Source organism: Cucumis melo, chromosome 2, assembly GCF_025177605.1.
Source record: "Cucumis melo cultivar AY chromosome 2, USDA_Cmelo_AY_1.0, whole genome shotgun sequence".
In the NCBI taxonomy this organism is placed as follows: domain Eukaryota; kingdom Viridiplantae; phylum Streptophyta; class Magnoliopsida; order Cucurbitales; family Cucurbitaceae; genus Cucumis; species Cucumis melo.
Genome location: NC_066858.1, coordinates 14,305,288 through 14,331,951, shown reverse-complemented (window position 1 = coordinate 14,331,951; position 26,664 = coordinate 14,305,288). Strand labels below are relative to the sequence as shown.

General features: G+C 32.4%; 2 protein-coding genes across 8 annotated transcripts; one reads left to right on the top strand and one right to left on the bottom strand.

Annotated features, from left to right (window-relative positions):
• Nucleotides 1-8,822: 8,822 nt before the first annotated feature.
• On the top strand, nucleotides 8,823-13,917 carry LOC103503159 (jasmonate-induced oxygenase 4-like). 6 transcript variants are annotated; one of them, XM_051081587.1, is made up of 7 exons: nucleotides 8,823-9,155; nucleotides 9,634-9,923; nucleotides 10,065-10,312; nucleotides 10,400-10,727; nucleotides 10,804-11,962; nucleotides 12,341-13,469; nucleotides 13,567-13,917. In XM_051081587.1, exons 2-5 carry the CDS (start codon nucleotides 9,651-9,653, stop codon nucleotides 11,038-11,040), a joined length of 1,086 nt encoding a protein of 361 aa, XP_050937544.1. In that variant the 5' UTR covers nucleotides 8,823-9,155; nucleotides 9,634-9,650; the 3' UTR covers nucleotides 11,041-11,962; nucleotides 12,341-13,469; nucleotides 13,567-13,917. The 6 variants fall into 6 exon arrangements, with proteins under 6 accessions (XP_050937544.1, XP_050937545.1, XP_050937543.1 ...); XM_051081588.1 differs by lacking the exon at nucleotides 8,823-9,155 and adding an exon at nucleotides 9,233-9,311; XM_051081586.1 differs by lacking the exon at nucleotides 8,823-9,155 and having other exon boundaries at nucleotides 9,530-9,923; nucleotides 12,341-12,588; nucleotides 13,186-13,469.
• A 4,160-nt stretch (nucleotides 13,918-18,077) lies between these two features.
• LOC103487400 (protein PHOX1) lies at nucleotides 18,078-21,340 on the bottom strand. 2 transcript variants are annotated; one of them, XR_007819076.1, is made up of 3 exons: nucleotides 18,837-21,340; nucleotides 18,554-18,759; nucleotides 18,078-18,442 (listed from the first exon to the last, which is right to left on the bottom strand). XR_007819076.1 is itself a non-coding variant. In XM_051081584.1 (2 exons), the coding sequence occupies exons 1-2, from the start codon at nucleotides 20,833-20,835 to the stop codon at nucleotides 18,611-18,613; spliced, it is 2,148 nt and encodes a 715-aa protein (XP_050937541.1). In that variant the 5' UTR covers nucleotides 20,836-21,340; the 3' UTR covers nucleotides 18,078-18,610. The 2 variants fall into 2 exon arrangements, 1 of the variants encoding a protein (XP_050937541.1); XM_051081584.1 differs by having other exon boundaries at nucleotides 18,078-18,759.
• Nucleotides 21,341-26,664: the final 5,324 nt, after the last annotated feature.

Below are 26,664 nucleotides of genomic sequence, written 5' to 3'. Positions count from 1 at the left end.
TGAATGCATACACGCTTGTTATATGGAAGCGCGTAGCGCTTGACGTTCTTAAAGTTCGAGCTTGAGATTAAGAACATTTGTATTGGTATCTCCAAATTTCTTGAAGAATCTTTAGTACTTGATCTTATGATTTTCTCTCAATTGAATGCATACACGCATGTTACATGGAAGCTCGTAGCGTTTGACGTTCTTAAAGTCCAAGCTTGAGATCATTAAGAACATTTGTATTGGTATCTCCAAATAACTTGAACTTCAAGAAGTAGTTCAATCTTCAAGAGTTAAAAAGGTTTTCGGATTATTTGGGAGGATTCTAATTTTCTAAACCTCCCACAAACAAAAGAACTCCTTTATTTTTGTGGAACTCCATAAAACCATTTCTAAAAATCCTATCTGATGGTAGAGGGCCACGATAAACCCATTTGGAACCAAAATGGGGATGGTACTTTCTCCATTTCCTCAGTAAAGCAACTCATCCATTCTTCCTGATCTCTTGATGAGAATCCCAGTTTCGAGGCTAGAGTATACACGTCGCGAAGGAAATCAAATATCCCGAAAAATATAATTTTTTTGGTGTAGACCCTTATGCATGATAGCATCTTCATAACGGATGTTCTTTCAAAGGAGGCTGCCTACTTCTTGTCTTAGTTCTAATTGATGCACTTTATGCAACTGCACCATAATGACGATTTTGAACACCTCTTTCTTCATGGCTCCATTTCTCAAATCCTTTGGGAAAAATAATCCAAGACAAGATTTGGATGGCGAAACAACAATCAAAATTATCCTTCTCTATGCAAAGATTCACGCTCCATGAATGTATCGTCTAAGTATTATCCTATTCAGTTATATGGTGGCTACTTATGGTCTATCTGCCTTGAAAGAAACAATAAACCTTTCAACAACAAACACACTAGCATTGTCAACATATGGGAGGACATTTGCAAAGCTTACTCATTGTTGGTTTTCTAGACATCGTCTTTTCTCATAACACTCGTCATCTACCATCACTTTAAATATTAGTGTTGTCTTATAATCTGGCTATATATGTATCTTATATGGACTGCTCTCTAGTCCTCATTTGAAGTGGGGATGATGAGAGTGCTTAATACATGCATATGCTTGGGTGCACCTATTAACCCCAAGTCGTATCTCTTTCTAAAACTCTTCCTCCCTAAGATCCTTAACTAACAATATTATATTTATTTAGGTTCCATACTCTATAGTGACTTGGGTTGTCTATCATATGATATAATTTTAATATTTCAAAACTAATTTTGCATATATGAAAACTTCAATTAAAAGTGTTAAATCAAGTGTTAAATGAATTCTACTATATATATTCCATAAGAGTAATTTTTTATAAGACAAAAAGAAAAGGCAATTTTAAAAATCTCTCCTAAACATGGCTTTATTAGCAAGGGAACTTTGAACCTATTTCTCCAAACTTTCTAGGAAAAAATATAAAAGATGTTCATCCCTAAAATATTTCCAACGAGAAACATATATTATTCTAAAGTCCAAGAATATCACTAAAACTGAAAAGAAAAAAGAACTCCAAATATAACGTGATCCTATATATGTAACTCCAAAAGTCCAAAATGAACATAGAAATCAAAGAAATTGCAAACTAATTAAACCCAAAATTTACTAACTCCAAAGTCTAAAATTAACATATAGAGATTAAAGACATTGCAGATGAATTAAACCCAAAATTAACTTATAGAAATTAAAGACATTGCAAATGAATTAAACCCAAAGTTTAGTAACTTCAAAGTTGAAAGTTAACATAAAATTTAAAGAAATTGAAGTTTTCATAGCTTATTACTGAACGTTTCCAATTTCCCTATATATCTAACCTCCTTAGTCCTTTCTCCCACACAAACCAAACAGGACTACTGATTTTTAGAGAGTAATTAGAACCTTCTTATTCAATCCTTCTCTTAACCTAATTCATACTCAATTTTGGTACCAAGAAATGGCAACATCAGCAATAACAAAGTTACCACTAGTACTCCTAGTCTGCATTGCCATTTTAGCATCATCCGTAACGGCTCGTCCAACAATAGTAGCAGCAGCAACACCTACGTCGGAGGATTTCTCTTTGTTCCCCTGCATATCATTCGTTCCTAAGGCAACAAAATGTGTGATTGATGTGCTTAAAAATGCAGTTGCTCCTCATCCTTCATGTTGTGAAGCCATCTCTCAACTTCATGATTGTTCGTCTCAGTTTCTCAAAGATATTCCCTCCGGTGATATGATTTTGGTTAAGAGCATTTGTGCGTCATGGGGAGTTTCTATTTCTTAGACAATTAATGTAATTTGAGTTATAAATTTGATGAAGTTGAATAAGAAAGTTATCCATTATTGATGGTGAATGTTTACTTCTTCTTCTTTTTTTTTTTTTTTTTTTTTTTTTTTGTCTTTATCTATTGAGTACCATTTAGTTAGATTATATAAGGAAGTTGGTTTTTTGTGGAATATAAGACTGACGCTCCCTTTCAATGAGAAAACAAGCATATTTTTCTACAAATTTAAAAATAAGCATAATATCTCAACCTTTGTTTTGGTCATTCCATTCCCCACTTCAAGCTTATCTTGTAAGGATATTTTTTTAGTTTGCATTATATTCTCATCATTCAAAAGAAACAGAGAAAAAAATTAAATATATATATATCTATAAGATATTAATTAGATAGCAACTGAATGCAATTAGATGTCAATCATAAATCAAAAACCAATAAAGAGAACAAAAAATAAAAGATAATCAAATAAAAATACTAGAAACTACCAACTATGTAACGAATAATAGAAGATAATCACGTGACAATCAAAAGAAAATTATATAACAATATTATACACTATTAACTATGTGTCAAAGAATAGGAAGACAATCAAAAGACAAACCAGATGACAATATCAAAAACTATGCAAAAAAAAAAATAGAAGGTAACCATATAACAATTATAAGACAATCCGAAACTACTTATTGAAATAAAATAAAAATAAAAAGGTAAACTACTTGGGGAAGAACAACTCATTTTGAAGCTCCAGTTGTTAATACACCCATCAATAATTCAAGATTTTAAAATTAGTATAAAAGACTATCAAAAGTAACTAATTGATAAAAAAAAAAAAAAAAAAAAAAAGTAGGTAACCAAATGATAAATGACAATCAATCAAATTTCATGAGCAAGTTCATAAATTGATGAGGATATTTTAGACTTTTTCAGTACACTTCCTCCTTTCATTTGGGTTGGACGATCAGTTTTGCTATTTTTATAAAAAGAAACCAAACCTTTGAACCATGAAGTAGTTTTTTCGAATATTTTTGTTATAAATGTGTTTCATTAAAATAAAAAGAGAAAAAAAACACTGGATATAAGTTATACAACATTATGAATTTATACTTACTCCAAATTAAACCCAAATTTTATTTTAGCAAACTCCAAATTCCAAAGTCAACATAAAAAAAAAAATGAAGACATTGCAGTTTTCGTAGCTACCAAACACGACCTACTTCTCTCTTGCACAAACAAAACAAGACAATTGATCGTAAGAACATTCTTATTCAATCATTCTCAAAACCCAATTCATACTCAATTTTAGTACCAACGTCCAATGGCAACATCAGTTGCCAAGTTACCACAATTGTACTAATACTAGTATTGACATAATTAGAGTATTTTTTAGAAATATTATTTTTAGAAAATATTATATTATTCTTGTATATTTTTTCTTTTAGTGTGTTTTAATATGGTTATATATAGGGTTGTAATCTGTGATTATTATCAATGAATCATCAATGAAATACCGATATTCCATACAATCTAACATGGTATCAGAGCTTTAGGTTTTAGTCGATCCCTACTTTCGTGTTCGATCTCTGCCTCCGTCTATCGTCAATGACTAGCCATAGACGGAGGCAGACACAAGCAGACCCAAGTGTAAATCTATAGCTTCCAATATTTGTTTCCACTTAATTAGAAAAAAAAAAAACCAACGTGGTTTGCAACTCAGACTACTACGCTCCGAACCCACGTCATCCGCAACACACCACGCCCCGAACTCCCTTCCTTCAGATTTGCCATTCCTTTGCAAACCACGTTTGCCCCCAGTTCCTTTGCAGCCTCCGTACGCCGTTTTTTCCGTCGACCGTCGCCCCTAGCCCACTGCAGCCATCGCTGCGAGAAACCCTTCCTTCAACCGCTGTCATTTAAACACCATTCAATGACTCATTGTTTACTGATCGTCGCAAGTCTCCCGCCGTTCTAGCCCTATCCATCGCCATAATACCCATGTTCGCCGCTGCCGCCTCCAGATCTGCAACTCTATCGCATTTGTCCGCCGTCAACGAAACTCGTCCGCCGTCCCTGAAATCAATCTGCCGACCATCTGCATTAGCTTCGTCCATTCTCCGTTCGTGTGAAAACAGTAAAACCCCCTTTCTCAGCCGCTCTCGGGTCTCCGTGAAATCCAGTCTCTTGTTCTACTCTCCGCCGCCCCGTTCTCCGATCTCCGTTTGCTTTAAGACGAAGCTCTTTGTCCTCTGTTTTTTTGTTCAGCCCCGTGATTCAGTTCGTAAATTACTTTAAAAGAAATCTTTATTCTGTTTTCTTTCAGGATTCCGTTAAGATCTCTCCGACCCAGAAGTTCGGTATGTTCTTCGTAGGTTCTATTATAGATCTCTATACGAGAATCTATGTCTCCATCCCAGAAGTTCTTCCTTTTGTTCTTCGTGGGATCTATCTCCATCCCAGAAGGTTTTGTTCTTTGTGGGATCTATCTCCAGTCTAAAAGTTTCTTGTGTTTTTGTTATTCGTAAGTTCCTGATTCTATCCTAAATCTATTGATTTGATTAATAAGTTTTCTTAGCAAAACTCAATTTTGTGATAACCTTGAGTTTGAGGGTGAGTATTGACATAATTAGAGTATTTTTTAGAAATATTATTTTTAGAAAATATTATATTATTTTTGTATATTTTTTCCTTTAGTGTGTTTTAATATGGTTATATATAGGGTTGTAATCTGTGATTATTATCAATGAATCATCAATGAAATACCGATATTCCATACAATCTAACAACTAGCATGCACTGACATTTTAGCATCGTTGGTAGCGGCTAGTCCAGGAATGGTGGGAGCAGCAGCGTCTAATAATTCATTAGGAACGGGGGAATATTTCTTTCTGTTCCCATGCATATCATTTGTTCGTCCCAACTTTCTCAAAGACATCCCTTCAGGCGATATGATTTTGGTCAAGAGTGTTTGTGCTTCATGGGGAGTTTCTATTTCTTACACTAGAAATAATTGTTTGAGTTAACGCTATGAAAGATTAATAAGAAAAAGTTATCCATTGACGATGAATGTGTTTATTTCTCTCTATTTTTGAAGTAACCTAGCTAGACTATATGGGAAGAAGGTTCGCTTTTTCTTTTTCTTTTTTTTTTCCATTTTGTAACAAGAGTGTATACTATACTCCGTTTTCAATTAGAAAATATATAAGCAATTTTTACAAAATTGGAGATCATTTAGATTTCGAAAACACTTTCCATACTAAAAAAACTAATATTACATATTATATGATAGATTTCAAAAACAAGAGTTATTTGTTATCGTTAATATCTTTAATATCGAATATGAACTTTTATGTGTTGGGAAGACCACTGTCTTAGTTTGAAAACAAAAATTGGTTACATTCTTTAATGAAAAGAATGTTGAAAGATAGGTTCAAGATATCCATATTTCAAAAATAATATTTGACTAAAAAATCAAATATTTCTTTAAAAACATTTGTGAAAATTATAGGATGAACTCAATGGAAAAAAAAAAGGAAAATTTTCATAAATGTAACAAAACATCAAACTAACCTCGTGTAACAAAGTTAATGAAATTAACCATTTTTTAAATATTTCAGGTTTGTTCTTCCATCTTTCTTCTCTTACTTGGCATTCATCTTTCTCCTGCGATTTCTTTCATCGTCTTTCTTCTTTTACTCTTCTTTTTTTCTGCGATTTATTTTCATCGTCTTTCTACTTTTTCTTTTTTTTTTCGCTGCAATTTCTTTCCACTGTCTTTTCTTCTTTTCCTATTATTTTTTACGTTGTTTAAATTTGGGACCCAAATCTAAATGACCATGTACAAAAAAAATAGCAAAATCTAAAAGATCGTGTATAAAGAATCTTAAAAAAAAATCACTTACATTGGAGTAGCCAAATGTAAACGACCGTGTAAAAAAATTAAACGATCATGTAAAAAAAATCATCGCGTAGACAAATGTAAACGATCGTGTATCAAAAGAATTAAAAAAAATCATTTAGCCAAATCTAAACGATCGTGTAAACAAATCTATATTGGAATTTATGTCCTAAAACTCGTAGTTTGTAATCATATATTCTATTCAATAAAGTTTTGTTATTGAGAAATTGAATATTATAATCTTAAATCCAATAAACTAAGATCCCAATGCTATTTTGAGTAAACTTGAACTTTATGTAGAGACATAAATATGGATTAAGTTTGAGTAAATAGCCTAAATAATCTATAGTATATAAATAAAGGTTGGGCACCTTATTCAAAGATACTATGGATGTGGCCCGCTTTGTAGTTATTACAAACGATGTAATCATGAATCGTTCATGTAGAGACATTAAAGTGGGGGCATCCTATGTAAAAGGTTTACATAAGACAGAACCATAAAATAGTCACTTTTACGTTATAATGTCGTTTACTATTTAAAACTGACTATCTCGATTTTTGATAACCTAGGTAACTTAATCTTAATCCTGAACTAACTGTGAACTCTTATTCACACGATATTTTCCTTAAATTTGCATAGGTGAGGGTAACTTATTAGCGTTGGCTCAATAAGCTTCCCATTTCAGTGGATAGTTGGGAACATAGGGTGCAAGACAAAATTCACTCCTACCCGCTTTAGGGTTAGTAGATAGGTTTTTCCCTTAAGGACTAAATCCAAGTCTTGAACAGAGGGGCCCCACCCTCTCATTGATCCGAGAGGGATTCGGTTTATATGTTGATCCTTAAAACCAATTGTTCAATAGTTCAGTGGGACGAAGAAAGATGTAGTCTTGGGGATAAAACGGTACTTTTCAACCCAGCCAAGCTTACGAACAACCTGTGAAGGATTAACTTACTAATCATAGTTATATTAAATGGACACAAATATATCTATAGTGAGAGGAGTGCAACTACGGGACTTTAGTGGAATGACCTATTAGTTAACGAATATTGATTAGCTCGATATAAAAGAGTTTAGCCAGTTAATCATAGATCATTGTAGCCTATGATCTATAGGTCCATTAGGTTCCCTTGTTAGCTCATATGGAATAAACTTAGAACAGTATGATGGAATGAGTCGAATTATTCCATTTTGAAGAGGAGAGAGAAACTAACAAGTATATGTGATATAGCCATCGGCTTTTAGATTACTAATAGAGCTTTATGCTTAAATGGGATTTAAATATTAAAGATATGAATGTGGATTCATACTCGGAAGCTCGAAAAAGATGGAAATAGTCAAAGTTGTAAAAAGTCAAAATGTTGATTTTTTACTTTTGAAAAGTCAAACTTTTGATCAGCAATATATTCAAATGTGATTTGAATCTTGAGAAAATAAATACTGATTCATGCTCGGAAGGTCAAAATTAGTCAAGACAGACAAAATTGTAAAAAGTCAAAATGTTGACTTTTTGGTTTGAAAAGTCAAAGTTGACTTTGACCAAATGACAATTTTACCATTTGACCAAAGTTAGTGGAGAAAATCCAACATTTTGTTGGATAAACCCACTAAACTATAGTGGGCTAGGTGTTAGCAAACTATGAAGACATTAAACCTACTAATGGTTAGAGGATTATGTGTTGTTGACCTATGTGTTTGCATGCACATGCAACCTTCATGTAAAGTCTCTATAAATTGGGCTCTTAGGGCCTCAAGAAAAAGGTTGGTTTTTTTTCTTAAAATCAAAAATTAGGATGTTGTTTTTATAAAACAAAAGGCCCAAACCTTTTTTCCATATTTATTTTCCAACTTTTTTTCTCTCTCTCCCGGTTTCCTTCATCCAACGAGTCCCACAACTCGGTTCTGAGTTCGGAGGATAGTAGGTCAATCCTAGTGGTGGTTCAAGCAACAATCAGAGCTTCGAAAGTAAGTTTGTCTTTAAAAAAAAACCCTATTTCTAATTTTTCTTTCGGTTTAAGGGTTTTTTTTTGTTAATTAATTGCAATTAGAGTAATCTTTCAGTCTTTCTTCCGCCGTGCTCGTTTAATCTCTATCAATCTAAACGATCGTGTAAAAAAAATAAACGATTGTGTACCAAATTTTGAAAAAAAATCATTTAGATTTGGACCAAATGTAAATGATCCTGTAACCAAATTTAAACGTAACAAAATTAAACGATCGTGTAATAAAATTAAATGATAGAACTGAACAAATAAATTGTAGTCATATCTAAACGATCATGTACCAAACAATAGTCAAATCTAAACGATTGTGTAGAAAATATATTATGTGGACGTTGTTGATGGATTTAATTGACTGAGTCATTTTTTTTTTGTATTTTACATGGGCGCTCCCCGTTTTCAAAATTGTTGTCTAAATATTTTGCAGTTTTTTTATATTTTTTAAAAGATTCGTTCACAATTTAAAAATAATTATTTTTTATCTTAAGAAAACTTCAAAACAATTTATGAGAATATTTTTTTTCGAAATTAGAGTTACTTTTTAAAGTAGACATTCAAAATGAAAGAAAATTTCCAATTATGCCGACTCCGCTCCGCCGCCTTTCTCCGCTAAGACAACGATGACACACCAAAAAGCAGCTGAGGTCAAACCCGCCGACACCGCCGTCCTCCTCCGTTCGAGTTACAGAAATGCTCTGGTCGCTGAATTTTTCGAAATTAGACCCTAAATTCTGTAACTCCAATGTTTCATTGCCAGAATTGCACTTTTCAATTCCCATAAACATACCAGACGTTTTCAAACTCCATTCTTCTTCCCCTATATCTAACCTCCGTACTCCCCAATTTTCTCTCGGAAACCAAAAAAAGGAAATCCCCTAATTCAACCCTTCTCTGAACCTTTACACTCAAAATTTCCACAAACAATGGCGGCGAAATCACTAAAAACATCTACTTTGAAGGTAAATCAACTCAACCTGATCCATTCCTAACAGAGGATATCTCTTTTTCCCCCTGCTTTTCATTTGTTCCAGAGGCGACGAAATGTATGATCGATGTGTTTAAACACCCAATTGCTCCTCATCCCACTTGTTGCAAGGCCATTTCTAAGCTCAAAAGTTGTTCCTCCTCGTTTTTTTAATGGAATTCCTTCTGCTGATATGATTCTGATTAAGAGTGTTTGTACTTCGTGGGGAGCTTCAATTTCTTAGAATAATAAGAAATATATGATAATAAGATCTGTTCTAGAATGGGTTTTCGTTTAATTGTTGATTGAAAAGTCTAATTCAACTTCCTCCTTTTTCTTGTAGTTTTTAATATTATATTATAATTTTATGAGGCTCCGATTCAACACTCTGTATTTCTCGATATTGCTGCCGATAACTTCAACTTTGATTCTAAACCCATTTCTTTTCCTTTTTTTTTTCTCTCTTTGAAAAGGATTCTAAGCCCATTTCATGCACTCTGTTTTGCGATCGGAACTACAGAACGCCGTCGTTTCCAACCTACCAGCCATGGCCAGTACTAACCCTTCCGGCACGGTTCAAGATGTAGCTTCTAAAGGGGAAGTCCCTGAAAGATACATCCATAAAGAAAGCGATCGAGGAGCTCGAAATGCTCCGTTAATGGCAGCTCCTGTAATCGACATCGCTCTCCTCTCCTCTTCATCCAAATCCGGACCGGAACTGGAGAAACTCCGACATGGACTTCAATCATGGGGCTGCTTTCAGGTTCGATTTCTCTTGATTTTCCTCTCTAAAACACTAATTTGTAAAGGGGGTTAGGAATTTCTGATTTCTGTGGACTCTGTATCTCGATCCCGTTAAAGATTAAATTGAAGATATTCATAAATATTTGTGATGTTCTTGTAGGCTATAAATCATGGAATGACAAGTGAATATCTTGATGAAGTTCGTCAATTAACGAAACAATTCTTTGGTCTTTCAATGGAAGAGAAATTAAAATACTTAAAAGAAGAACATGAAATGGAAGGATATGGGAACGACATGATTCTCTCAAACCAACAAATTCTTGATTGGACTGATCGTTTATACCTTACTGTATATCCGCACCAAAGCCGTCGTTTCAAGTATTGGCCAACAAATCCTCAAAGATTTAGGTTAGGTTTTCTTTCTAAAATCTTGTTTTGTTTGTGATTTTGTTTATGAATCTACATAAACATATCTTGTTCTTGGATTCATTGTAGGGAAGTTGTTGGTGAGTACACTACTAATGTGAAGCTGATAAGTGAGAAAATCCTCAAGGCCATGGCAAGGTCGTTGGATTTAGATGAGAGTAGTTTTCTTAGCCAATACGGCGAGCAAGTTAAACTTGACGCACGGTTCAACTTCTACCCTCGATGTCGAAATCCCGATCTTGTTCTCGGTGTTAAGCCACACGCTGATGGATCAGCCATAACCATTTTGTTGCAGGATAAGGAAGTAGAAGGTCTTCAGTTCATGAAAGACAATGAGTGGTACAATGCTCCGATTGTTACGGACGCTCTTCTCGTCAATGTGGGGGATCAAGTAGAGGTAAAAAAAGAAACACTTGTTTGTTCTAAAATGCATGTGAAACATGTTGGTAAACAAAGTGGTGATTTGATTGTAGATCACAAGTAATGGGATATTCAAGAGTCCAGTTCATAGAGTATTGACAAACTCAGAGAGGGAGAGGATATCCTTGGCAGTGTTTTACCTTCCAGATTCAGAAAAAGAAATTGAACCATTAGAGGAGCTGATTAATGAAAGTCAGCCAAGGTTGTACAAGAGTGTGAAGAACTTTGTTGGGCTTTACTTTGAGTACTACCAACAGGGAGAGAGACCAATGGAGGCTGCAAGAATCTAAATTTGTTCTATGGTGTTTCAGCTCTACCCTCTATCTCAGTTTTTGAGTAATGCATGGGAGGGTAGACTCGAAGTTGGAGGTTGATAGTTTGAACTTGAAAATATTTTTAAGAATTTGGTGTAGTGTAATAATTAATAATAGATTGAGGTTGATTAATTAATTTTGATTTTGATTTTGATTTTGATTAATCCGGCATGGGACTGAATTGATTGAAGTTTGAAGGGTTTTCTTTTCTTTTCTTGGAAAAAAGTTATATTATAAACTTGAATTTAATTTCTCTAAATTTGGTTGAGTCCTAAATCTAGTTTGGTCGTTCAATTTAAGGTTTTGCTTTGTTTCTCCACATGGTGTAGAGTTTCTATTGGGGCACTCAAGAGGGTTTCTTCTCCTTCGGACCATTTATTTTAGTTGTGTGCTAATTAATTTATAAAACTAAAAGTGAGTTTAGTTTTCTTTCTTATTTTATTACAAATTTGAGAGTACCAATAATGGAAGACAATTCAAAATGGACCCCTCTAAGAAAAATAAATCACTTCCTCCTCAATAATGAATGCTTTGAATTGAAAAGACATAAAAGTGTAATAAATCAAAATCAAAAAGGGTATTTTAGTCTTTTAAATCTTTAATAAAAAGATAATATGAATACATAATCATACCTCTACATCATCATAAACAAATGGCACAAAATTCTCAGATCCCACAAACACAAACACTCCAACAACAACTTCTCATCAATGGCGGCCATACGCCCGAAAGTTATATTTACAAAGGCGGCTACCACGGCGGAGATTCCAACAATAATACTCCACTTCCATTGGCACAGATTCCGGTCCTTGACCTTTCTCAACTTTCATCTGCGTCGGTGGGCGAGGCTCCGCTGAACCACCTCCGGTTGGCTCTTAGTACTTGGGGATGCTTTCAGGTCAGTTTTCATGAATCTCAACAATTCCTTTTACGTTTGAAAACGTATTATACTGTTGTTAACTTTTTGGTGTTTTAAAGATAGGGATAATATAAACAAATACATTATTAGATATAGTTTAGTTCGTTTGCCTGTGTCAAAGATTGAGGACACGTATCTGTTTGTTCTTGGGTACCTCAAGACTCTTAAGAGTATATATTTTTGTTTTATTATCTACTAACCATCCTAATATTTTCAAAATTTTCTTTTTCAAGAAATGTGAAACTATAGTATATACATATGAAGTATAGTTTTTTAAAAAATTGAAATAAAACAGTAAACGTAAATGGTTATGAAATGGAGTGAAATCGATTAATTAATTTGAGAGTGGGGTTTCAGGCAACTAATCACGGTATTTCAAGTTCATTTTTGGAGAAAATGAGAAAAATAAGTGAGCAATTTTTCTCATTGCCCATTGAAGAGAAGATGAGATATGGAAGAGAAGTGGATGGAATGGAAGGATACGGGAATGATTTAATTTTTTCAAACCAACAAATTCTAGATTGGTCCGATCGTTTATATCTCGTGACAAATCCTAAGGATGAAAGACGTCTCGAGTTTTGGCCTTTAAATCCTCCATCTTTCAGGTCAGTTTAAACTCTAAATTTCTGTAGATTTAAATCAATTCAACTTTTTTTTAAAATTATTTTTCAAAACTAAAATTATTTTCCAAAAGTGAAATTCCTAATGGATGAAAAGATAGAGGACGACAAGTAAATGAAAATGGTTCAAATTTTTAATAAAAAAAGTTGCTGATATCTATTTTTTAATTTATACAATCAACGATGATCCCTTTCATTTTAATATATGAACTTACCCATGTGATGTGATTCCATTAACAATTTTTAGTTCAAATTCTGCCATGTGATTTCTTTAACGATTTTAGATTGAGATCCTGTAATTCCATCAATGATTTTAAATTGAGATTCTACCTGTAATTCTATTCATGATATCTATTTTTTAATTTATACATGTAATTCTATTCATGAAATATATCGGCCCTCAAAACATTAACCCTAAAACTATGCAATAACACATTATATATCAGCATGTGATGGATATTTTAATCCTTTTCAATAACCCAAAAACAAATAGATAGGAATTATTATTGAGTGATTACCCTTATTCAAGCAAGGAAGATCTACATGAGTATACAGTAAAATTAATGAAAATAATCGACACAGTGCTGATAGCCATGGCAAGATCCCTAAACGTGGAGCCCAATAGCTTTACCGATCAAGTAGGAAAGCGACCAACTTTATTCAAAAGGTTCAATTTCTATCCGCCGTGTTCGACACCACATCTTGTTCTTGGACTCAAAGAACACTCCGATGGCACAGCTATCACCGTTCTTCTACTCGACAAACAAGTTGAAGGCCTCGAATTGCGAAAAGATGATCAGTGGTATAGAGTCCCTGTTCCTGCCGTTGCTGATTCTCTTCTCATCATCATTGGGGAACAAGCCGAAGTAACAATATTAAATACTTAATTTTGATTTTTTTATTTTTGATGTTACATACTGGGTTTTTAAGGGATTACTAATGTTATGTGTTATGTGTATGGAGATCATGAGTAATGGAATCTTCAAGAGCCTTATTCATCGGGCGGTGACGAATTCAGAGAGACAGAGGATTTCAGTGGTGTCTTTCTGCTGCCCAGAAAAAGATATAGAGATCAAGCCAATCGAGGGGCTGATCGACGAGAAGAGACCGAGATTGTTCAGAAGTACGAAGAACTATTTGCAAACATATTTCCAGAACTACCAAAAGGGAGAGAGATCAGTAGATGGATTGAGGATTTAGAGTGCCCATGTTGTTGTGTGTTTCATGGTGTTTGTAAGAAGGAACATATAACTTATTTCATGGTGATTCTTGAGCTTTTACTACCACATTAGAATAAAAGTATGAAACTGAAAAGGTTGTCTCCCACTATCAACACCTCTATCTTTGTTTCCAAAAACTAGATTTGGTTAGCCTTTGAAAATCTCAATGATAAATATGCAGTTGAAGGAGTTATTTCAATTAAGACTTGCTATATGTCTATCTTTCTAGATCTACTGTTTTCTAAGCATTTTTCATCAATCCTAATCCGTTTTTTTGACGAGCACACGTTAGAGATCGAGATTTGTGTTAATTTGGGAGCTAAGCAACTGATTTTGATGATCTATCATTGATCATCAGATTGTGTCGAGTATTTCTTTCAAGCACAATGGTCCACTTTATTTGAGTACTTACAAAAACATGTTTGGATAATGTATATTATTGATATGGTGAATTGAGGTGTTAGGCCAAATTTATAGCCATAAAGAAAAAAGGTTCATCCAAATTGAGAAAAATCTCTCTAAGAACAATGTTTTATTGAAATGTAAAGATCAAAACCTTCTCAATACAACCCTAATTTGATTATTTATAATCTTACAATAAAATAAAATTAATTAACTGATAGGGAAACTTTTATAAATGTAACAAAACTGTTGTTGATGTTGTATCATCGAACTGGGTTAACAATGGCTTGTGTTTCTACTGCCTTTACTTATTTGCACCGTTAGCTGTTTCTACTGTAGATTCGTCGAGGATCATCTCAAATAACTGTTGTTGACGCTTTCCTTGTATTTTTATCACAAAGTTTTAGGAAAAAAAAACCAAAGTTGACATATATACTACACGTTTAGACAAAACACAACCTTTGACTTCTAAAAAAAGAAAACGGCGTCCAATTATCGATAGCTAAATAACTCATTTAGCTCAATGAAATATGAGAACTAGTATATTTTTTTTTTCGTTTTACTGTTTGGTCAAAGGTCATTTAATTTGTACTTTGATCAATAGAGAACTTAGTATACTTTTGTACTGCCCTTTTTATTTTTGTGCGCCCCACCTACGTAGCGTTGCAACGCTATGGTTACAAACGCCATTTCCACCCTTTGTTATTTATTTACTTGCTTTTCTATCGTTTTAGTTCGTTTCGTATCATAATCGTGTTGAAAGCCTAAAATGCTCGTCTTTCTGTAAAAATACTAGAATAACACTTTGAAACACGAACTGGTGTGGTTCTGTGATCATGAAGTCAATATCTTGAATAGGGTGTACTGTTGTGCCATTTTTCTCAAGATATTGGTAACTTTTTTGTATGTCGCTTTTATATATATATGCATATATATGTATAGACGTGTACACATACGTAATTAAACATATGTATATCAATTGTAATGAGCAAACTGATGAAACAAAAACATTTACCCAAGAAACCAAAGAAAGAGAAATAAGAAGAAGAATACACAATGAATGACGAACTTTTTTTTGTAGATTTCCTAGTTTTTTTTCCCTCTTCTTCATTTTTCTTGTTGTCTCTACTTTGTAGGGGAGAGGCAAGATTCATCCATATTTACAAAGATCATTACCATGGCCTTCTTAAGATTTTACTGTTTGTGTTACAACGTTTGATAATAATCTAAAAGCGTTAACTGAGGAATTTTGGGTTTTAAAGCAATATTGTGAGGAAAATATGAGTTTGGTTTTAAGGACACAGGTGGTGATGTCTTTTGAGTTTTATTTGAGTATGCATGCTTTCTTTACACAAGACAAAAGTTGGGATCTTTAGGCAGATCATGGAATTATGTGAAAAAATCTGCACATTATTCGTTTCAAATTAGTGGTCGGATGTGGATGTAGTTCGTGGACTTTTTTTATCTAGTGGATTGATAGGTATTGTCATTTGAAGTGACTTTTACTAACCGTTTACAGATACTTTTGAACATTTATTTAAACACTTGGAATATTTGTGGCAAACATATAGTTTTGAAACTTTGATAAATGGAACAAGGGTCTTTGTTTAATCTCTCGTTGGATCTTGCTCCTGTAAGGAATCAAATTTTTATCTGGTTTGGAGGATTAAGGTTTCTAAAAAAGTTAGGTTCTTTATTTGACAAATCTTGCTTGGTTGGATTAATACAATTGATATGCTTCTTACGAGAACTTCGCTTAGTTTGTTCGGCATTTTTGATGCATGCTTTGTTGGAAGATGGAGGAAGATCTTAGCTTGATCATCTTTTTTGGGAGTGCTCTTTTAGCACCTGATTTAGAATCTCCAAACCATTTTTATTGTTTCGTAGTTAGGGATGAAACTAAATTCAAAGGCATAAAATTTGATATATTTGTTTAGGCTAATTGAGAGGGGAAGATCTCTACTACCTAAAAAAATAAAACAATAGCAATTACCTCTAATTTTATTATTTTGAAATGTATATTTTCATTTCACAATTTTGGAAATTTGGAATCCTGGTCAATGTTGTCATTTTTATATCATCTGCACAAGTTTTCCTAATTCACCCATTTTGTTACAAAAGGAAAACAATTTCCATCTCTATAACGTCATTAATTAATATATAAATTAACTATTGAAAGACATTGTTCGAACTCACAATCAAAGTTGCATAGGGCATACGTTTTATAATCCAATTGAAATCATACCTAAATATGTTTTCAAAGTTATATATTGCTAACACATTCAAGTATATGGTCAAAATTGTCATGGTTATTTAAGTCCGGAGTTCAATTTACTTTCAAACAATAGTAATTTCGTTATCCGAGCTTAATTTTAATTGAAAATTGATTAAATAATAATAATAATAATTTTTAAAATAAATGTTTGAAGTTTATAATAAAAATATTAATAGAGATTAACACAGTGTCTTTTCAAAAATATAACAAAACCGCAAAATACTTACAAACAATTCTAACAATGGAAAAGGCCTACAGGTCTGTAATGGAAAATACCAAAAATCTCTATCAACAATGTACTAATATATTTGATTATGCACGTAATATATTTTGTAGACGATCGTTTAAATTTGGCTATTGTTTGGTAAATGATGGTTTAGATTTGTTTTTTCAATTTTATCGTTTAATTTAGTTACACGATGGTTTAATTAATTGATTCTTTATGCACAATCTTTTAGCTTTGGTTACTCTAATCTAAACAGTGTAAAAAAAGAAGGGAAAAAGAAGAAAGATGGAAAAATGACGGTGTAAAAAGAAGAAGAAAAGAAGAAAAATGGAAAAATGGCAGCTAAAAGAGAAGATTAAAGAGGAAGACAATAAAAAAAATTGAAGATGAGAAAAAGATGAAAGAACAAACCTAAAATATTTAAAAAATGACTAAATGTATGAATCGTAAATATTTTTAGTAGTTTGTTAGATTTATGAAAATTTTCATTAATATATATATATATACATGAACAATAAACTAGCTATTAACGAGATGTAGATTAACTAAATGGATGGGTATATATATGCACACCATATAATTTAATTAAAAAGTTAAATGAATATAAAAATACCTGCACTAATATTACAAAATAAATGAAAATTGCAAACCAAGATAAGAATTAATGAAAGAATTTGTTTACTAGAAGACTTTGACAATCTAAAACTATGATAACTATGAAGATAAACCTGTAAAAAATATACCACTTAAAGGGGACAATAGCTTAAACGTGAAAGTTAATCGCAAGCCACACCTCTGCCCAAGTCGTGGCGTCCGCAAGCCGTGAGTCGTTCCCTTTCTTTTGAGTCGTGAGTCTGATCTCCTTCCATTGAGTCGATCCTTCCGTTGAGCCAATCCTCTTTCACCTAAGTCGTGAGCCGCACTCCTTCCTTCCAAGTCGAGAGCCGCACGCCTTTCCGCTCGAGTTTTTCTCTGTCCAATCACGTTGCATCTTCCAAGCTAAGCTGATTTTAATATTCTTTGAGCCACTTTTGGTAAGTTTTGGAGGCATTTCTTTTCTATAACTTTTTGCTTCGATGTCTAGATGCGCTTAAAAACCAATTAGCATCACGACACCGCAATAATTTAAAAAAACGTTTCTGCCGCCAAATTTAAATTATTACGAATTCCAATCAACTTGCACCTGTTATTTTCCAGTTTTACGAGTTCTTTTTAGTCTTTTTGGGTTCTCGAACATTTCCTCATCATCCGACATGTGGATGAGAGGCTAAGATACTTGTATATGAACAACGACATTAACATGTAGATTTACACGTATGCACACAAATTCAAATTTAACTATAGAATTAAATAAATATAAAAATACCTCCACTAATATTCAAAATAAATGTCATTTACACTAAATATTGAAAACCAATATAAGAATTAATGAAAGAATTTGTTTACTATAAGACTTTGACAATCTAAAACTACGATAACTATGAGCTTAAACATGAAAAGAAAATACTACTTAGAGGAGACAAGAGGATGAAAGTGAAAGCAGAAACTAACTAAAATGGAAGCCCCTGCAATTTCCATATTGTCCCCAGAATTATGGATGGATAGAAGAACCCTGTATTGAGAAATAATTCATAAGAACACACCAGAAATGGACAACAATCTTCTAATATTTCTTGGGAACCATGCTACACTGTACCACGAAAGAAGAAAAGAAACCTGTTGAACAGAACAAGACCAAGCCATTGTTACAATGATGTAATTTCTTAAGTTTTTTTATAAACTTAAGATTATGCAGTTATTTATATCTTCTTTTTTAGTAGAATTTACCTTTAATAGTATACTATTCCTTCTAGTCTGTATGAAAAACCTGAAATTTTGATGCAATTAAGCTTGTTCCAACACGTTGTAGATTTTCGAGACCCTTCTCCGAAATAGTGGCTCTAATCGGAATGATGGAACTCCAGTTAGTAACTTCCTAGCTTCATACATCTCATTCCATGCTTGTACTATTTCATCAATTTTGAACCCAAGACCTGTATAATTGGAGGAGTTAAGGAAGACATTTAACTCAGAATTAAGAGATGAAAAACAAAGTATATTCGTATTGTACCTTCATGTGAGTTGTTGCTGGAACAGTGACTCTTTATCATAACTGCGATATCTGTTGCAGAAGCTCCAGCAAGCTCGAATTTCTCAACTGCAACTTCCAGACATTCATGCCATGTTGGCAGCCCCATTTTAAATTCCAGTATCGATCGCTCGTAAAGCATGGTTCCCCATAAGAGGTTTATATGAGACCTCATATTTTTAGCCTGTTCTGCAGCCTCATCAACTGATATGTCCTTGATCAGCCCATCTAACCCCATCTTTTGCAACTGGGTTTTAACATTGTTTGATTTAGATAGTTCGCTGGTACGCTGCTCTTCCCATTCTTCCCACATCTTCATGCCTGTTTCCATGTTTTCCTCGGCACTATTGTAAAGTTGCATAATTTCAGTGCAAGGCCACATTTTCGGATCAACATCGCTGCTAACTGCATAATGCCAAGAAAGTTTTGCCTGTTCAAATTGTTGTTGTCCTAGGGCTAGATAGCCTTCATAAAAGTCCGGTTTGATTTCCACCGCCATTTGATATTTCCTTTCTGCTTCAGCATATTCATTTTCGACCCAATCAAATGCAGCTTTGATCTGCTCAAGGACACTCACTTTCGAACCACCATCAGCAAAGTAGACCTTCTTCCTCGCCCTTGCCATGATAACATTTCCCCAGTTGAATAATGCTAAGGCTGCCATCTCATGAAACTTTTCTGCTGCTAATTTGAAAAGACTCTGAGCTTCTTCACTTGTGACTGTCTCTTCCACAGCCTCAGAATAAAGCTTCATCCCAAGATCATGGAGATCCAAGTATGGACCAGATTCAAATCCAACATGGTTTATAAATAACTGAGCAAATTGAATTATCCAGTCATCAATGCAAGATGACATCTTTATTTCTTTTGATTTTAATATATGACCATTCTCCAAGATGCTATTTTCTTCAACTTCACACCTGGCTACCTCATCATTCTTAAACCTTTCATAAAATGGATCTTGCTCTGGATTAACTTCAAATATATAAAATCTAACAGAACCCTGTGACTCCTTAGATGTTTCAGCCAATCGTAATTCTTCATTGGTAGTAATTGTTACCAAATCACCTTCTTCATCCCTGTACTTGATAAGGACCGCTGTGCAGGTAGGGAAACGATCACGTATAACCTCCCTCAGTTGCAATAGAGTGCAATCAACTGGCAATTGAGCCCATCGAATATCTTCTCCAAACACCAATTTCACAGTGTTTGTAGGTGTTTCCTCCTGTGACGTTGTGATTTTCTCCTCCACAACTAGTTTATCCTCAGCCTTCTTCTCCTCCACCATCTCATCAACCTTCTTCTCCTCCTCCACTGTTTCATCAACCTTCTTCTCATCAATGGTTTCCTTAGTCTTCTGGTTGTTTTTTTTCTTTCGGTTCTTTTCTTTTGGTTTTTTTTGCGGCAGCACAGAAGAAGGCAATTCAACAAAATCAAGAGGTAGCTTGATCTCAGCATCATCTTCCTTTGATCCTTTCATCTCAATTGCCTTGGTTAATCTCTCTGATATTTCTAAAGCCATTATATTATTCGGCTCCATGTTTAAAACTGCCTTAACATCTCTTAAAGCCAAGTCCAACCTATGCAAACCCTCATAACATCTGGCCCGCTTCAACAATGCCTTACTATACTTGGGCGTAACTTCAAGAGCCAAATTGCACTCGTGGATCGCTCGTGGATACTCACTAAGCCCCATCTGCATATAGCATGCTGCCATGTTACTCCGAAGATACGATACATCTATATGATTCCTTGGAAGCAATTTGAGGGCCTTATCATACTTCAACATTGCTCCCTCAAGATCTCTAGACTGGAACAACTTATTCCCCTCATCCTTTAAAACCTGGGACATAGTAATGAAAATAACATGGTCCTTGTCATAACTTGGACAACTTCCATCTCCATTTTGGCGATGTTTCGAAATCGCCTCACGAAATTTATCACCAATCAGCTTCTTCTTCTTTCCAGTTTGTTTTCCCATCAAAAATCAATCAATATGAAAAACCAAGAACCAAGGAAAATACCTAATTTCTACAACTACACAACTTCAAACGAATCCAAACCAACGAAACTTGACTAGTCGAAGAGGAAGGAGAATCAAACCCCCGCACAAACAATTGCTATAGATACAAATTCGTAAGTAAAAACTCCCTAAAAAGTACCGAGAAACACAAACTCGGGTGTAATGAAATGCAGAATAAAGTAGGGCCAATTATGAAACATAAAAAACAGAGCAAAAGGCAGAAGAGAAAGAAAGCAGGGGATTATAGTGGTGGAGAAATGTGGGAAGAGAAAACTTATCTGAGAAATGTATGAAGCAGTGAAATTAATCCGGAGAATCTCAGGGTGAGAAAGAAGGGAAGAAATTTGGTTGTGGAAGAAGAGGGAATATAAATTTAGCAAAGGAGGAAAATGAAATTGAAAATCAACCGTAGAATCCGTTTGTACTTTTGTAATGAGTAAGATTTCCAACAACTTGTCGTGAACGCCACAAAATTCTGAGCAAAAGCTGATAATATATATATTTCTTATTTTTAATTTTAATTTTTTTTATATCAGTTTGAATTAAAAATAACTGATTTTATATTTGACTCGAAAACTCAAAAATATATGGTGCGTGTGTGGGCCCTCCGTTGCCGTGAATTCCAAGCCTTTTGGTTATCTCCCACAACCATGGCTTCTTGGTTCAGACACACAAATTTACAATTATATTATATGTTTATTACATAACAAATTCAAAATTTTTATAAAGTCTATTACATAATAAATCTATATAGTTAATTTCAAGGAGGTACATGAAAAATATAATTTATTGAGCCTGCAAAGCAATTTTTTTTTCTTGAAAACATATATTTAGCCTGCATAGTTACCCACCATTTTCCCTTGCTTTTTTGGATAGGAATACTTCACCTAGCTTTCTTTTTACATGTGACAAAAGTTACATGAAAAGACATCATCGCATACTTTTTTCTTAATTAAAGTACACTATATCATATGCTTTTAAGGGGTAAAAGAGATCCATAATTATATATTAATTATTATAATTGGAGAATAAATCTTGTTTACGAGAATTTTTAGGTGCAAGTAAAGAAACATCATATGGCTAGTGATTGAACAAGAAGACATTATAAAATTAATGCATGGTTAGTTTAGTTAAGGGATTATTGCTTTATTAAAGGATTATGAAATTACATTTTTATCCTTCAATTATTTTCCTTTATATTTTTCTATTTTAATTTGATTATTTTCCTTTCTTCTATTTCCTTTCTTTTACATATTTTAATTTTTAGTGTAAAATAGAATAATGTATTCCTTTTTCTAACTATAATATATTATGCATATTCATGACAATATGTTCGTGTGTTCGTGCAATGTTCTTTATTTAAATTGAATTGTCTTTATTATTTTCCATCAAGATTTTAAGTGCAATTTTATTATTATTATTATTATAATACTTTTTCTAATAGTTGTACAATACTTCCATATATGTCGATTTTTGTGAATTATATGATCACCAGGGTCGATGCTATCTTTATTTGTATAAATTAATTTGGTTTTAGAAGTTAAAAAGTAGTATTTTTAAATATAGTAAATAAACTAAAATATTTATAAAATATATTTGTGATTATTGAACTTTTTTATATTTTGTAAATATTTTATTAATTTTACTGTGATTACTGGACTATTTTTTTCATTTTTAATGAAATTAAACTAACATCAAATTTTGTTTTTACAATTTCATCCTAAAGTTTGCGTAATTAAAGAATATCCAAACCAACCTGGTTTAAAAAATGAGGTTGAGGGATAAAAGTAAATTTAAGTACAAATTTTCTAAAACATATTGAATAATTCAAAAGAAAACAAACATGAATTTCATCGATAACATTAATAGTAAATGTGAACTTAATATTTTTATCCTCATATTAAGAAGAAAACAAAATGTTATGGTCATAGATTTAGAAACCAAAAATCTTCCAAGTATTAATATTATAAATTTTAAATTTTACCAGAGAAAAATATAATCTAAAATTCAAATATTTATTTAAGAAAGGTTTATAGAGGGAAAATAATCTAGGAAAAAGATGCCATACATTTTTAAAAATGAAATTATAAAAAATAGAACCTTTCACAAAATATTTTTCCTTTGTACAAAAATGAAATATAATAAATTTTGACTTTTAATAGTTTTATTCTAGAAAAATTGCAACAAACGACAAAACAAATAGAAAAAAAAAACAGCCTATAATACCTCTTTTTTATATTGCGAATACAAAAAATATGGCAAGTAATTAATGATATCATACAGTTATTAAACGTTTATAAGACGGCTATTCTAAGGTTATTTATTTTCAAATTTAATACTTTTATAATTTAGAAAATGTAGTGTCATAGACCCTATTATCATACTATTTTTACAAACGCTCGTACGTGTAAATAGTTTGTTATTTTTTATATTTAGAAAATAAACTTTTGAAAACAAAACAATAACACAGAACATAATTTTTTTATCACGTAAAAAGAGAACTCAATTTAATATATAGATTTAGAAACCAAAAATCTTCCAAGGGTTATTGTTATAAATTCCAAAGTTTATAAGTGAAAAAATTAGGTTACATCTTTTTTTAGGATAATTATAATAGATAATAATTTTAAAAATAATTATTAAGTATGTAACAATATTTTTAAAAAATTGTAAATATAGCAAAATCTACGGGTGATAGATTTCTGTTGTTGATAGACTCTTATGGTTTATCAGTGATAGACCAACATTTGCTACATGGTCTATCAGTGATAGACTCTTATCATTGATAGATTTTGACAAATTCTGCTATATTCGCAATTTTTTAAAAATGTTGTTATATGCTTAATTATTTTGAATATAATTGTTACATTTGCAACTATCTTTTTTTTTACAAATTTATAACTTGAAGGGTCTCATTGGGCTAAATTTTCTTGCGACCCCCATTTTTCTAGAATAAGAATTGTATGATGAAAAAATAAAAGGAAATATAGTTTCAATCACCGAAAATAAAATAAAAAATGGAAAAAATGTAACAAAACACTAAACTATTTATGACGGTGTAACAAAATTTATAAAGTTAGTCAATTTTTAAATATGTCAGGTTTATCCTTTCATCTCTCTTCTCTTCCTCGCGATTCCCTTCATTGTCTTACTCCCTCGATTTTTTTTATTATCTTTCTTCTTTTCCTTCTTTTTTTCTAGTGCGATTTCTTTCTATCGACTTTCTTTTTTTTTTTAATTATTTTTTACTTCGTTTAATCTTTCGATCATATTTAATCTTTTCCTTTTTTTTCCCTGTGATTTCCTTCCATTGTCTTTCTTCTTTTCCTTTTTTTACGTCGTTTAAATTTGGGTCCAAATTTAAAAAACATAACAAAATCTAAAAGATCGTGTATAAAGAATTTTGAAAAAAAAATCATTTAGATTGTGGTAGCTAAATGTAAACGATTGTGTAAAAAAAAAGATCTCATTTAGATTGGAGTAGCAAATGTAAACGATGTGTAAAAAAAGTAAACGTGTATAAAAAATCTTGAAAAAAAGTAGTCAAATGTAAACAATCGTATAAAAAAATAAATTATGGTTGAGAGAAATTTAAACAATTGTGTATTAAAAGAATTAAAATATTCGCGTAACAAATTTTAAAAAAAAATCGTCCAAAATCTAAACGATCATATTTAAACGACCGTATAATCAAACTTAAATGTAACGAAATTAAACGATCATTGAATATTTCATGTTTTCGAAATTATTCTATAAGTGTAAATACTTGGCCACTTTTTTATGTTTTTGAAAAGATCCAATAAAAAAGTTGGGTTAATACAAACGTATTTTTCTTCCCTTATTTTCATTAAAATTAGTTAGCATATATTTAATTTTTTTTTTAAGGTTAAAATCTATTCTTAAACATGATAGTTGAAAAATCGATGAATCTAAAAATGGTAGATGGGAGAAGATCTAAACTAACAATAATTTTAAAAGATTAATTTATGTTAAACAATCGATTAACTAACCAACAATTAGTTTGTAATTCTTTAACATCTATTAAAGAGAATATAGTGGATTAGACGTGGATAATTACCCTAATACTTTCCAACCAAATTTCTGGTAAAAGAAAAAACTTCAAATTTTTCGAAAAGATAAAAATCCTAAAAGATAAATAAAGATGCGGACAAAACAGTCGTGGGGAAGGGGCAGGCTAGAAGGACCCCACCATCCGATGTCGGCCATTATGCGTGGTCCCCACGTGTAGCGAATATGCCATCTGCCATCCCAACTACGACAATCGCAATGACCTTCAATGGGCCTTTCACAACGCCCCCCCTTCCGGCCCACACCCTTTACCTTTCACAACGCCCCCCCTTCCATTTTTTATATAAACAAAAGACGAGACTTTTACCATTTTGGTCACCAGCTTTACGTCCCTTCCGTCACTAAAATACTAACAAAATATTGTAATTTCATTTTGACTCAGAATAGCTCAAATTTTCAAATTGTCACTAATTTAATTTAAAATGTTGTACAATTATTTAAAAAATTATACCAACAATTTATTGGGGTCTTTCAAATCTATCTATGAACTATATTCCAAATTGATGAAATAGGACTATATATTAAATTGCACAATAATGTATATTTTATATTATCAATTGATAATGTAAATTTATTGTGGGATATCAATGTTGAATAGAACAAATAATAAATACGTATAAATCTAAATCTACATAGGAAAACTAACCAGAAAATAATAGAAGAATTAAAGGAGAAAACCCTAATATGGAAATTGAGCGGTCATGAGGTCATGGACACGGGAAGAGGCTGCACCGCCCAAGTCCCACTGCTACCGCACCAGCCGCTCGACTCGTGACTTGTGAGATCCAATTGAGGTTGACGTTGGTCAGTTGGTTTTAGGGATTTTTAGGCGGCGTGTTTTAGGAGAATTCATCCACTTTCTGATTTGGCTTGCATCCTAATTAAGTCACCGCCCTTCTTCAACTTCACAATTCTTCGATGCTTTTATCAATTACTTTTTCTTTTTTCTTTTTCTTGGTTTTAGATTACAAGTGGTCTTTTCTAATACAAACAATTACAAAAACTATGAAGATTAACGTCATTTTTAATATTATTGAAGTATAAAAGAAAGTTATTAAAGTTTTAACTTTGTATCTTATTTGATATCTTATTGGAGAGGATGGATGATTAGAAAGAAAGGTCATATATTATATGTTTTGGAAAATGAAGATAGATTAAAGAGAAAATTGAACCTTTGATGGAAATATAAAACTTCAAAACTGCAAAAAAAAAAAAATAATAATTAATTGCCTCTCAACACCATTCTTAGAAGGGTTTCCAAAGCCTTTAGATAAGAGTTATATTACATTAATGCTGATGACTATTTATGATTTAGGGTTGGATCCCACACAAATATATGTATGTGTGCATGTATGCACATACACATTCATGTATGTATACAAATATATCTATATACATACATACATTAATTCAGGTATCGTAGTTAAGTTGGACATGCTTTTGTCCTTTTCTTCTCGCCAATGATCAAATTCTTTTATTTCATTCCATTTTCATTTTATATAGTGTCCTCTTAATTTTGTATATGATCCAAAGTCAAAACATTTGGAGGAATATATTACCGTCACAAGTAAAAATATAACAAAATGGTAAAGTATATACGTTATAGAATAATTCTGAAAACGAAAAAAGTTTAAAGGCCTACCGTGTAAAATACAAAAAAAAAATTGTCAACCACACCGTCAACAAGCATGTTTAATT

Coding starts and splice junctions, on each gene's coding strand:
- LOC103503159 (XM_051081587.1), top strand. CDS start 9,651: ATGCACTCTGTTTTGCGATCGGAACTACAGAACGCCGTCGTTTCCAAC. Junction 9,924..10,064: donor AATCATGGGGCTGCTTTCAG/GTTCGATTTCTC, acceptor ATGTTCTTGTAG/GCTATAAATCATGGAATGAC. Junction 10,313..10,399: donor ACAAATCCTCAAAGATTTAG/GTTAGGTTTTCT, acceptor GATTCATTGTAG/GGAAGTTGTTGGTGAGTACA.
- LOC103487400 (XM_051081584.1), bottom strand. CDS start 20,835: ATGGGAAAACAAACTGGAAAGAAGAAGAAGCTGATTGGTGATAAATTT. Junction 18,760..18,836: donor CAGCAACAACTCACATGAAG/GTACAATACGAA, acceptor CCAATTATACAG/GTCTTGGGTTCAAAATTGAT.